Source organism: Hyla sarda, chromosome 13 (genome assembly GCF_029499605.1).
Source record: "Hyla sarda isolate aHylSar1 chromosome 13, aHylSar1.hap1, whole genome shotgun sequence".
Lineage (NCBI taxonomy): Eukaryota > Metazoa > Chordata > Amphibia > Anura > Hylidae > Hyla > Hyla sarda.
The window spans coordinates 45,495,224-45,508,805 of record NC_079201.1 but is presented as its reverse complement, the minus strand read 5'-3'; the positions used below and the strand labels follow the sequence as shown (position 1 = coordinate 45,508,805).

The 13,582-nt window shown below is 41.6% G+C and overlaps 1 protein-coding gene across 1 annotated transcript in view; it reads right to left on the bottom strand.

The window, feature by feature from the left end:
- Positions 1-13,582, bottom strand: part of LOC130297299 (polycystin-1-like) — a 396,912-nt gene that overhangs the window by 345,952 nt on the left and 37,378 nt on the right. The window contains exons 3-4 of the mRNA XM_056549607.1: positions 13,449-13,452; positions 11,443-11,727 (exon numbers count right to left, since the gene is read on the bottom strand). Of these exons, the coding sequence (XP_056405582.1) occupies positions 11,443-11,727; positions 13,449-13,452 (289 nt within the window). The remainder of the gene's footprint in view (positions 1-11,442; positions 11,728-13,448; positions 13,453-13,582) is intronic.

The window sequence follows — 13,582 nt, the reverse complement described above, 5'->3', positions numbered from 1 at the left end:
GGACATCCCTAGTGATATATTTTAATAGCAGCCTTGTTCCAAAATCATTCAGTGTACTGCAAATGCTGAAATACTGACTGCATATTTCGTACATAAGAATTTACAACATAATATTGGGATTGTGCTGCACTTTTCTAATGGACCCTTTTAAACAAGTGAATAAAAGCAATATATACATAATGCAATATATAAGAGGGGGGACTTTTGAGGTTGAAGGGTTTCTTTTTACCTCGTCATCCAGTTCATCTGGTGACTGGGGTTTGGTGAATTAATTTGTATTTACCTCTTCCCCACCTCAGGGCGTTTTGTTTGTTTTTTTAATTATCGTGATGTCATGGCTCCGCCACCTCAATGCAAATCTATGGGAGGAGGCGTGGTTGCCATCATGCCCACTCCCATAGATTTGCATTGAGGGGTGGGGTGTGACTGCACGAGGGGGCGGAGCCATGACCTCACTATAATCCGTCCCCTGCATCGCCCGTTATCAGTCACAGAGCGATCCTAGCTCTGTGCTGCTGAGAAACGAGGGTGCTGCAGGAGAGATTGTGGGGGTCCCCAGCGGCAGGACCCCCGCGATCAGACATCTTATCCCCTATCCTTTGGATAGGGGATAAGATGTCTAGGGGCGGAGTACCCCTTTAAGGTTAATGGAGGCAAAGTCTTATGTAGCTTGCAACCTGCAGCCAAAAACCCATCAAAGATGGATTTTTTGCAATTGTCGTATTGCATTTGCACTAATGGTGTATGCGATACCATTCATGTTATTATGTGCAACATCATATTGCAACACTGTGGTCTATGTGCAGAGTGACCAAGGTTGCCATGTAGACCTAGCCTAATAAATTGTTGTATAAAATCCAGTTTGTAATCATGTAAGCAATAGCTGCGTAATAACCAAATACTTATTACAATGCAGACTGCAAAATATTATTACTGCTACTTTGTGGAAGAAGGTTTGTGTGGACACTTTCACAACAATTAAGAAATAAAGAAATAACTTCTTCAGTAATGAGTTTCTCCCCTTCTATTGTGTCTTTATAATAAGGATCTGGACATTGTAGAGGAGTATTGTCTTTGCTCAGTGTGTGTGAAAATACCATCTCATAGAAACTACTGTGCTGCGGATGGAGAAATCAATTAACATTTTTAATAGATGAAGAGTTTATGTAAGCATTATATTCTTAACATGTAGATTAGTAATGATTATGATAATGTGTGTCTTATAATGCAGAATCTCAGTTGGGAACCTATTGAGGAGCGCCTAAGGCCGTGTTACACAATGCAACAAATTAGCGGTACCGCAGCAAGTTTCCGCATGCGTTGCATTTTACCGCAATTATGAAGATTGCGGTAAAATGCAACATTTATTTAATAGGCTTTAAAATTACAGCCAATTTTCCATTGACAACAACAGGACACAATATTATAAGAAAAATCAAGTAATGTTTTTTTTTTCTTTTTTTTCTGATTTTTAACCATAAAATCACTGTTGTACAGCTAAAAACCTGTAAAATTTACTATGTGTGAACAAAACCCCATACTCTCAATAAGCTGATCCTTATTACCAAATCAGTGAAGAAGACACCTATGGTAGTCCTGAAATAATAATAATTTTATTTATATAGCGCAAACACAGCACTTTACAATTTTGGTGTACAAATAAAGACAAGTATCAGTATATTGAAATGCCTCAGAAGATTATATATAAATATATATATATATATATATATATATACTAGCTGAGTACCCGGCGTTGCCCGGTTTTTCCTTCCTCATTCTTGTTGGGGAGAAAAATCAACAAAGGAGGAAGCTTTTGACTTCATATCCCGTCCTCATATATTGTTGTCATATCCCGTCCTCATACCCCGACCTCCTATCCTGACCTCCTATCCCGTCCTCCTATCCAGACCTCCTATCCCCTCCTCCTATCCCGACCTCCTATCTCGACCTCCTATCCCGTCCTCCTATCCCGTCCTCCTATCTCAACCTCCTATCCCGACCTCCTATCTCGACCTCCTATCGTGTCCTCATATCCCGACCTCCTATCACGTCCTCCTATCCCGTCCTCCTTTCCCGACCTCCTATCCCATCCTCCTTTCTCGACCTCGTATCCCGACCTCCTATCTAGACCTCCTATCCCGTCCTCATATCCTGACCTCTTATCCCGTCCTCCTATCCCGTACTTCTATCCCGTCCTCCCATCTCGACCTTCTAACTCGACCTCCTATCCTGACCTCCTATCCCGACCATCCTGTCCTCCTATCTTGACCTCCTATCTCGACCTCCTATCCCGTCCTCCTATCTCAACCTCTTATCCTGATCTCCTATCCCGACCTCCTATCCAGACCTCCTATCCCGACCTCCTATCCTATCCTTCTATCCCGACCTCCTATCCCGTCCTCCTATCCCGTCTTCCTATCCCGACCTCCCATCCCGACCTCCTATCCCATCCTCCTATCCCGAACTCCTATCCTGTCCTCCTATCTCAACCTACTATCCCGACCTCCTATCCCAACCTCCTTTCCCGTCCTCCTTTCCTGTCCTCATATTTCGACCTCCTATCCCATCCTCCTATCCCAACCTCCTATCCAGACCTCCTATCCCGTCCTCCTATCCCGTCCTCCTATCCCGACCTCCTATCCTGTCCCCATATCCCAACCTCCTATCCAGTCCTCCTATCCCGACCTCCTATCCCGTCCTCCTATAGCGTCCTCCTATCCCGACCTCCTATTCCAACCTCCTATCCCGTCCTCCTATCCCGTCCTCCTAGCCCAACCTCCTTTCCCGACCTCCTTTCCCGACCTCCTACCTCGACCTCCTATCCCGACCTCCTATCCCGACCTCCTATCCCAACCTCCTATCCCAACCTCCCATCCCGACCTCCTATTCCGACCCGTAATATGTGACCAGTTATTGAAATATCTCCAGCCGTACGGAAATTATATGGGAAAATTCATTTCCCATTGATTTGCATGGGACTTTAAACAAAAAACCCGCCCCTCACAAATGGGGGTAGTTAAGGGTTAAATTAACTATCCTATATTTTAAGTGGACATATAAGTAACATGTGACCAAGTATTATCAAAATATCTCCGGACGTTTGGAAGTTGTGCAGTAACATATATTTCCCATTGACTTGCATGGGACTTTAAACATAAGCCCCGCCCCTGGCAAATGGGGTGAGTAAGGGTTAAATCACCTATCCTATGTTTGTTGTTGACATATAAGTAATATGTGTGCCAAGTTTCATGTTAATATCTTTAGCCATTTCAAAGTTTTTGTGGAACATACACACATACATACACACATACATACACACACACACACACGTTGAGTTTTATATATATACTAGCTGAGTACCCGGCGTTGCCCGGTTTTCCTTCCTAATCCTTGCTGGGGAGGAAAATCAACAAAGGAGGAAGCCTTTGACTTCATATCCCGTCCTCATATATTGTTGTCAAATCCCAACCCCACATCCCGACCTCCTATCCCGTCCTCCTATCTCGACCTCCTATACCGTCCTCCTACCCCGACCTCCTATCCCGACCTCCTATCCCGACCTCCTATCCCGATCTCCTATCCTGTCCTCCTATCCCGTCCTCCTATCCCGTCCTCCTATCCCGTCCTCCTATCTCGACCTCCTATCCCGTCCTCCTATCCCGTCCTCGTATCCCCACCTCCTATCCTGTCCTCCAATCTCGAGCTCCTATCCTGACCTCCTATCCCGTCCTCCTTTCTCGACCTCCTATCTCGACCTCCTATCCTGACCTCCTATCTCGTCCTCCTATCCCGTCCTCCTTTCCCATCCTCCCTTCCCGTCCTCATATCTCGACCTCCTATCCAGACCTCCTATCCCGTCCTCATATCCCGTCCTCCTATCCTGTCCTCCTATCCCGACCTCCTACCTGACCTCCTATCCCGACCTCCCATTCCGACCTCATATGCCGACCCGTACCTCCTATCCCATCCTCCTATCTCGACCTCCTGTCCCGACCTCCTATACCGTCCTCCTATCCCGACCTCCTATCCCGTCCTCCTATCCCATCCTCCTATCTCAACCTCCTATCTCAACCTCCTATCCCAACCTCCTTTCCTGTCCTCCTATCCCGTCCTCCTATCCTGTCCTCCAATCTTGAGCTCCTATCCCAACCTCCAATCCCGTCCTCCTTTCTCGACCTCCTATCTCAACCTCTTATCCCGACCTCCTATCCTGTCCTCCTATCCCCTCCTCCTTTCCCATCCTCCTTTCCCATCCTCATATCTCGACCTCCTATCAAGACCTCCTATCCTGTCCTCATATCCTGTCCTCATATCCCGTCCTCATATCCCGACCTCCTACCTGACCTCCTATCCCAACCTCCTATTCCATCCTCCCATGCCGTCCTCATATCCCGACCCGTAATATGTGTACCAGGTACTGAAATATCTCCAGCCGTACGGAAATTATATGGGAAAATACATTTCCCATTGATTTGCATGGGACTTTAAACAAAAAACCCGACCCTCACAAATGGGGGTAGTTAAGGGTTAAATTAACTATCCTATATTTTAAGTGGACATATAAGTAACATGTGGCCAAGTATTATCGAAATATCTCCAGCCGTTTGGAAGTTATGTAGTAACATATATTTCCCAATGACTTGCATGGGACTTTAAACATAAACCCCGCCCCTGGCAAATGGGGGTGAGTAAGGGTTAAATCAACCATCCTATGTTTGTTGTTGACATATAAGTAACATGTGTGCCAAGTTCCATGTTAATATCTTTAGCCGTTTGAAAGTTTGTGGAACATACATACATACATACACACACGTTGAGTTTTATATATAAAGATATAGATATTTAAATTAGCTCACCACACCACCTTCACAGGTAGTGTCTCCTGCAAAACAGCTCAGGCTCCATTTAAGAAGTCTCAGAACTGATTGGGATATATATATATATATATATATATATATATATATATATATATATATGTAGTTCCTGGATTTACTATTATATATATCTGAAGTGAAGCAAGCACTAAGGACGCTACCTTGGTGGTACTGTGGGGTACACCTGTATGAAAGCAATCACTTTACCATCTATACCCATATTAACCACCTGTCTGATTTGATGCTGGTTATTTTCAGAAGCGAGACTGATAGTCAAGCCACAAGACTTTAGTCAACTGATCTAACCTGCCCCCACAGCTGGTCTGTGATTTCATCATGGCAGCGGTATCAGAGCGGGGCAGAAGTGGAGGCTTACAGAGATCGTCTCATCTATATAATGCATGTCAGATGGGTAAGCAGTACAGTGTACCAATGGATTAAACTTTCATTCATTGGTGATCAGGCTTGCTTGATGCATTTACCCATCTAACTTTGCTACATTGGAGCATATCGCTTAGTGCCATAGATTGAACTAAACTTTTGCCATCTTTACATGTCTGTCTATACATAATCTCTATTGGCAGGACTTAAGTGTTTATTTTTATTAATGCATGGAGTATATTTTACCTATTTCTGCTAATATATGTTTATTTATAAGTTGTTGTCATGCCTACAAGGGCCCTGTGGGTATGACTACATATATGTGAACTACATTTTATTATTGTGATTTTTATATTAAAGTTGCAAATTTAATTGCAGTTGCTGCCTATATCCATTTATTCCTTGATCCAAAAATGGGTCATAGGTCACTGAGTCACTATCATCGGGGACGTTTTTATGTTGCCTCAAATGCGCAGCGCTCTTTCTCCACCTGAGCGGGGTGCGTATTTGAGGCAACAGGTTAGGGACGGCCACACACATCACATTCCCAGAATGATGATTCAGAGCATAGGGTGTGGGGTGGGCATATTTTTTTAAGTTTTGGCTATGCTCTGGGTCATCATTCTGGGAATATATCCTTTTTTATTATAATTTATAATTTTCTGGCCCACTGTACCCCATATTACGGGCCTCTGTAGCCCACCTGTATACCCCAGCTACGGCCTGTTGTCCCCCATAGTGTTCCCCTATTTTAGGGCTCAGTGCTCACCACATTAACACTCCTTGAGGGGGGGTCCCACATCCTCTGCTATGAAAAGCTCACACTTCCATGGAGCCCTAAATTTTCTCTTTTCAGTTAAATTTTCCATAATTTGACCAATGTACCAAGTCCAGAGTACATTCCAAATTGTTAACCTCCTAAAACCACTAAATTGCCCAAAAAAAATAAAAGAAAAAAAAATACCTGATAATACCTCTGGGGGTGTTCTTTTATCTTGAGGATAAGACATCAATAAATTTTCACTGGAAAATCCCTTTAAGTTTAGAATGTGTCCTCCCTGCTCTAAGTGCTGGATTATTGGAACTTCTGCATTATCAAATGGCAATTAAAAGAAACTTCACTGTAATTATAAAGTTATCACAGACTTCTGCATTGGATGCCTGGTGCACAATTCACTTTGGAGACCAAACAAATAATTAGTTTTCTTGCACCTTTTTGCTAAAGACTGCAAATTTATTGTCCCACTCAAAGGGTTCTTAGTATAACTTTTTATAAGATTTTATAATGAATACAAGGGTCAAAGGGACACTCACCACAACTCTGTACACTCTGAACACTTTGTCTACAATCCATTAACATTGCTATGGAGATAGACCCATTATTCAAATAAGCCAGGACATTCTTCTTCTTTCTCAAGTGCTGCCTGGATACTCATAGCTGTGCATTCCCTGTGGGTAATCCATGGATACCAAACAAATATGGGGAGAAATTCATCAAAACCCCTGCAGAGGAAAAGTTGACCAGTTGCCCATAGCAACCAATCAGATTGCTTCTTTTATTTTTCAGAGCCCTTTTTGAAAATTAAAGAAGTCGTCTGGTTGGTTGCTATGGGCAACTTTTCAACTTTTTCCCTGCACAGGTTGTAATAAATCGCTCCAATAGTGCCTAATATCATGTAGTCCCTAGCTATGAAATATGTACTGTAACAAGTGAATGGTAAAGATGTTTTTTTACACATTGTGGATCTGTATGTTTGTCTTTCACAGATCTAGTCATAGCAAAATCTGCAATTTATGTTTTATGATGCCTTTTTGCACAAACCTCAATTTACTCACCCACAAATAAAAAATAAAAAAAAACAGCCATACAGTGACCCCCCGACCTACGATGGCCCCGACATATGATGAAATTGACATACGATAGCCTCTCAGAGGCCATCGCATGTCGATGTCAGCATCGACATACGATGCTTTTTTATGTCGGGAACATCGCATTAAGTGCTATCCGGCAGCGCAAAATGCTTAAGCTGCTGCCGGATAGCAGCTTAATGTTCCCCGTGTGGTGCGGTAAGTATTACTTACTCCTCCACAATGCTCCGGGGTGCCCTCCGCGTCCAGCGCTGGTCTTCCGGTGTCTTCTTGGCCCTCTTCGATGACGTCAATACACTGCTGCGCACGTCATCCAATAGGAATGGCGTACGCAGCGGCATAATGACGTCGCTACACAGGCTCAGTAAGGCCTTGCGGAAGACAGCAGAGGACCGGAGAAGACAGCAGAGGACCGGAGAAGACAGCAGAGGACCGGAGAAGACAGCAGAGGACCGGAGAAGACAGTGGAGGACCGGAGAAGACAGCGGAGAGCCCAGCGGAGGCCCGGGGACACCATCTCGAGCGGCGGGGACAGGTGAGTACAGCTTCCTATACTTTACATTGCACGAATCCCTCAACATACAATGGATTCGACAAACGATGGCTCGTTTGGAACGAATTACCATCGTATGTTGAGGGACCACTGTACTTTCAATGAGCTGCTGCTAAAAGGTGGATGTTACTTAGATTGTGTTCACACTTGGTACCCCAGCTAATTTTGAATGTATGTTTTGCTGTGAATGATCAAAAACGCAATTTGCATAATAGCATAATTGTGGTAAAACACATTTTTTTTTTACCATGATTTCAGTAATTTGTGGCAAAAACACATGCAGTAATACACTGGTTCCACTAATTAGCTGCTACATGTGAACATAGCCATGAGCTCCCTACTCTGCTGATTGGCTGAGCAGGACCACATAGTGCTGGATTTTCTTATGGCATTCAACACGTCTGGTAACATAACTTAATGGTCTCATTGCCATATACTTGTTTTATTGTTATTAGATCTTTAAAGGGGTACTCCGGTGGTGTAAAATGTTTTAACCCCTTAAGCCATTTTTCGCAATTCTGACCACCATCACTTTACGAATTAATAACTCGAAAACGCTTTTACCGAATATTCTGATTCTGAGATAGTTTTTTCGTGACATATTCTACTTTATTTTGGTGGTAAATTTTCGGTGTTACTTGCATCCTTTTAAGTGAAAAATCCCCAAATTTCCTGAAAATTTAGCATTTTTCTAACTTTGAAGCTCTCTGCTTGTAAGGAAAATGGATATTCCCAATAAATGTTATTTTTATTCACAAATACAATATGTTCACTTTATGTTGGCATCATAAAATGGACATATTTTTGCTTTTTGAAAAAATTAGAGGGCTTCAAAGTAGAGCAGCAATTTTCAAAAATGTCATGAAAATTGCTAAATCTGAAGGGACAGATGTTACAGAACTACAACTCCCAGCATGCCTGGGCAGACTAGGCATGCTGAGAGTTATAGTTTGGCAACATCTGGAGGGCTACTGTTTGGGCACCACTGTAACGGTGGTCTCCAAACTGTGACCCTCCAGATGTTGCAAAACTACAATTCCCAGCATGCCCAGACAGCCTTTGGCTGCCTGGACATGCTGGGAGTTGCAGTTTGACCTTCCTAGTGGTTGCCACAGTAAAGATCACTTTACTTTCCCGGTGTCCTGAAGAGGTTAAAATCAACTGGTGCCAGAAATGTAAACATATATGTAAATTACTTCTATTTAAAAATCCTAACCCTTCCAGTACTTATCAGTTGCTGTATGCTCCAGAGGAAGTTGTGTAGTTTTTTCCTATTCAGACCACAGTGCTCTCTGCTGACACCTCTGTCCATGTCAGGAACTGTCCAGAGCAGGAGAAGTTTGTTATGGGGACTCTGAACTGGACAGTTCCTGACAGGGACATCAGTCAGAGAGCAGAGATGTCAGCAGAGAGCACTGTGGTCAGACTGGAAAGAACTACACAACTTTCCTCTGTAGTAAACAGCAGCTGATGAGTACTGGAAGCCTTACATTTTTAAAATAGAAGTTATTTACAAATCTGTTTAACTTTCGGGCACCAGTTGATTTAAAGTACCCTTTAACCCCTTAACGACGCAGGACGTATATTTACGTCCTGCGCCGGCTCCCGCGATATGAAGCGGGATCGCGCCGCGATCCCGCATCATATCGCGTGGGTCCCGGCGCTAATCAACGGCCGGGACCCGCGGCTAATACCACACATCGCCGATCGCGGCGATGTGCGGTATTAACCCTTTAGAAGCGGCGGTCAAAGCTGACCGCCGCTTCTAAAGTGAAACTGAAAGTATCCCGGCTGCTCAGTCGGGCTGTTCGGGACCGCCGCAGTGAAATCGCGGCGTCCCGAACAGCTGATCGGACACCGGGAGGGCTCTTACCTGCCTCCTCGGTGTCCGATCGACGAATGACTGCTCCGTGCCTGAGATCCAGGCAGGAGCAGTCAAGCGTCGATAATGCTGATCACAGGCGTGTTAATACACGCCTGTGATCAGGATGAGAGATCAGTGTGTGCAGTGTTATAGGTCCCTATGGGACCTATAACACTGCAAAAAAAAAGTTAAAAAAAAGTGTTAATAAAGGTCATTTAACCCCTTCCCTAATAAAAGTTTGAATCACCCCCCTTTTCCCATAAAAAAAATAAAACAGTGTAAAAAAAAATAAAAATAAACATATGTGGTATCGCCGCGTGCGTAAATGTCCGAACTATAAAAATATATCATTAATTAAGCCGTACGGTCAATGGCGTACACGCAAAAAAATTCCAAAGTCCAAAAAAGCGTATTTTGGTAACTTTTTATAACATTAAAAAATGAATAAAAAGTGATCAAAAAGTCAGATCAAAACAAAAATCATACCAATAAAAACTTCAGATCACGGCGCAAAAAATGAGTCCTCATACCACCCCGTACGTGGAAAAATAAAAAAGTTATAGGGGTCAGAAGATGACATTTTTAAACGTATAAATTTTCCTGCATATAGTTATGATTTTTTCCAGAAGTGCGACAAAATCAAACCTATATAAGTAGGGTATCATTTTAACCGTATGGACCTACAGAATAATGATAAGGTGTAATTTTTACCGAAATATGCACTGCGTAGAAACGGAAGCCCCCAAAAGTTACAAAATGGCGTTTTTTTTTCGATTTTGTCTCACAATGATTTTTTTTTCCGTTTCGCCGTGCATTTTTGGGTAAAATGACTAATGTCACTGCAAAGTAGAATTGGCGACGCAAAAAATAAGCCATAATATGGATTTTTAGGTGGAAAATTGAAAGGGTTATGATTTTTTAAAGGTAAGGGGGAAAAAACGAAAGTGCAAAAACGGAAAAACCCTGAGTCCTTAAGGGGTTAAGGCTGTTTATCTGGTCTAAAGGTATCAGGTAGGGCAAGCAGGTTGCAAAATATCATTTGAGATTCCAGAGTCATATTTAGGCTTTCCTGCATCAGGGTATAGATTTAGTTCATACCATACCAGCCTTCTGTCTAAATAATCTCACCAAGGCAGAGTGGCTCTTCCTGTCTCACACACAAAACCCCATGGTGACACTTAACTGTGTTATCTGGTTAGCTTTATATCATTTTGGGTATAAGTATACCTTAAGTACGGTCCAGTGTAACAAATAAGAATATAAAACATTAATGAAGAGTTCTATGGTCATGCAAGAGAACTACTGTATGCTTTATGGTCTTACAAGAGAACTGTATGGTAGAAATCAGCCTTACTTTACATACCCAAACTGCTGTAGCACTTATTTTATAAAATAAGGATATGCTAAATGTCAGTCACTGGTTCATTGGCATAAAGTTCACCATTCTGTTTTAAAAGAGGTCCTACAATATTTGTACACCGGTGTCAGATATATACAGTATGCGCATACAGTACACACTACTTAAGACTATTAGGTTGGTGAACGTAGTAACATAGTTTCTTATACTCTCAGTTTTTCCTCTGCATGTGCCAAGCTTGGCAAATTTACTGGCAGAATATTGCAGAATGGCATTCTTGCATTTTAGTCTGTGCTGCCAGTTCCCACACAGTGGGAGGGAGGGAGGAAAGGGAGGTGGTAGAGTGGAAAATGAGAGACTTACAAAAAGTAAGAAAGAATTGAAACAAATATGTTCAGCTGAACAGTTCATAGAGTAACAACACCAGATATACAAAGAAACAGCTTAAACAGCGCAATCTTCAAATAATATAACAAAATGGAGATAAAGTAACCAAGCAGACATTTGCTTACATTTTTTAAGTTTCTTATATGATGTTACTTACATGGTGATGGTATCTGGTGGAAAGTCCTTGACCGGAGGTATGGTCCATAATCCAGCACCAGAACAATTGACATAAGTTGATGTACACTTGCACTGCAGAGGACATTGTATTGCTGTCCGTACACTTGATCCCTGTCTTTGGTCGGAAGAACAGTCGTCTTCATTATCAACTCCAATAGTGTCTAAATTGGTTTCTTCACTTTCTGTGCTAGCAAGATATGTAGACCTACATCTCAAACTGATCTCTGACTCTTGAGATCTCGTGTCCCTCAGCACTAGGTCTGCACTAAACAGGGATGCACACAACAAGGTAGTGTACAAGAAATACATTAGTACTGGTTGTCTACCTGAATATTATAGAAGAATAAAGAATGTCGACTGAAGTAGGTGCATTGACTATATAGACCAATGTATTCTGTAGAGAGATAGGTGTCAAGTGTAGTTAGGACAAGTCAATAGATAAAACCTGTGTCATATTTCCTTCAATTATTGCTACATAAAACTATTTTCCTAGGCCATCAATTTAACTCTTGTATAAAATCTGGCATAATACTAATAATGCAGTCTGAAGTAATTCATTATCCTATTTATCTCAAGCTATACTCTTGTCATTCTCCAGAACTCCAACATTGCGTATGTTTCCATTATGGCCAGTGGCACCTCCTGTACATTCAGCTCTGCTCCTCTTCTTTCCTCAGTAGTCTGTGTCCCATAGGGAGGTATATCTCTACCAACACAAGTCTCACCCACCCCATAAATTTTCACCAGAGCATTCTTAACCTGCAACTCTTGGGAACTTTGTTGTGTAACTCAGTGGGTGGGAGGACATTAAATAGATGGGATTCTAAAGAGGGGCATTCACTAAACTTTACAAAGCACCTGCCATATTCTGTAATCCCGAAGAGACAGTTAAACCTAAATGATGCCCATATAAATGCAAATGAAACTGGACACTAGAAAATGTTGTATTAAACAATTGCCTCTTTAATTTTATGACATGCAAAGTGGCACCATACTTATTGGAGGACATACCAACTATTTGGATGAGGTTTTGACACCACTATTACTAATAAGAGGAATAGTTTGCATGTCTCTGAAGACTAATTTTTGTGCAATTTTATAGAAAAAAAATGATCCAATTTTCATATACATTGAGTGTGATCAGTCATAGACATTTTAAGAGCTTCAGCAGTAAAAAGTTCACAACTGTATACTATAGTGAAAAAGGTTTACTGTTGAATAGTACCATTTAGTTATACAACTCAAGGCTTGCTCCCATGAGTGCTAGAGCAAATGCAAATGTATGTAATAAATAATGCAACTTGTGATCTGTTGATGTACACTAATCATATTTTTACCATTCCATTAATGTTTAGGATTAGCATGTATTACAGCTGGCTGTGCTGTTGCTGGCCTAGTAAAATGTAATATAGTTTGATACTGGCTCCTTGACTCTAATGGAATTTAATATAAATCAGTGTACTGTATTCTTTACAGTGGATGAAAAATTACATATTATAGAATACATAAAAAAAAATGTCCTAAGGGTTTATTCACACGTACAGTATCCTGAGCATATTTGATGCACAGAATTTGAAGCTGCAGATTTAAAGCTGCGACATAGCCATTTAGTTTACACTGAACTCTGGAGCATGAAATGTGCTGCTACAAATCCTGCAATTTAAATATACACAGTATACTGTATGTGTGAATACACCCTAAATAAGAAAACAGTGGCACAGATTTACTAAAACTCTTTAATTCTGAGTGCAATTTCAGACGGCCAGTCTTCAAATGCACCAGATTTATTAAAGTGTTTCAGGATTTGGTGTATTTAAAGACTGTCTATTCTAAGTTTAAACCGACTATTTCTACACTGCAAAGAAATGAGGATCAACCTCACTAAATGTGAATAGGCAGGGGGTGCTACTACAGTGTTTATAAATATACATACATGGCAAAGAAAAAACACAAAAAACCCCCCAAAAAGTTGTAGTGCACACCAACCTAACTGCATAAAAACATAATACATAAATGCACCTATGTTAACAAATCGGTAATGTATAATAATCACAAGAAAAACATTGAAAACACTTAAAAAGCGAAAAAAAATTATTTAAAAACCTTGAGCTTTACCCACA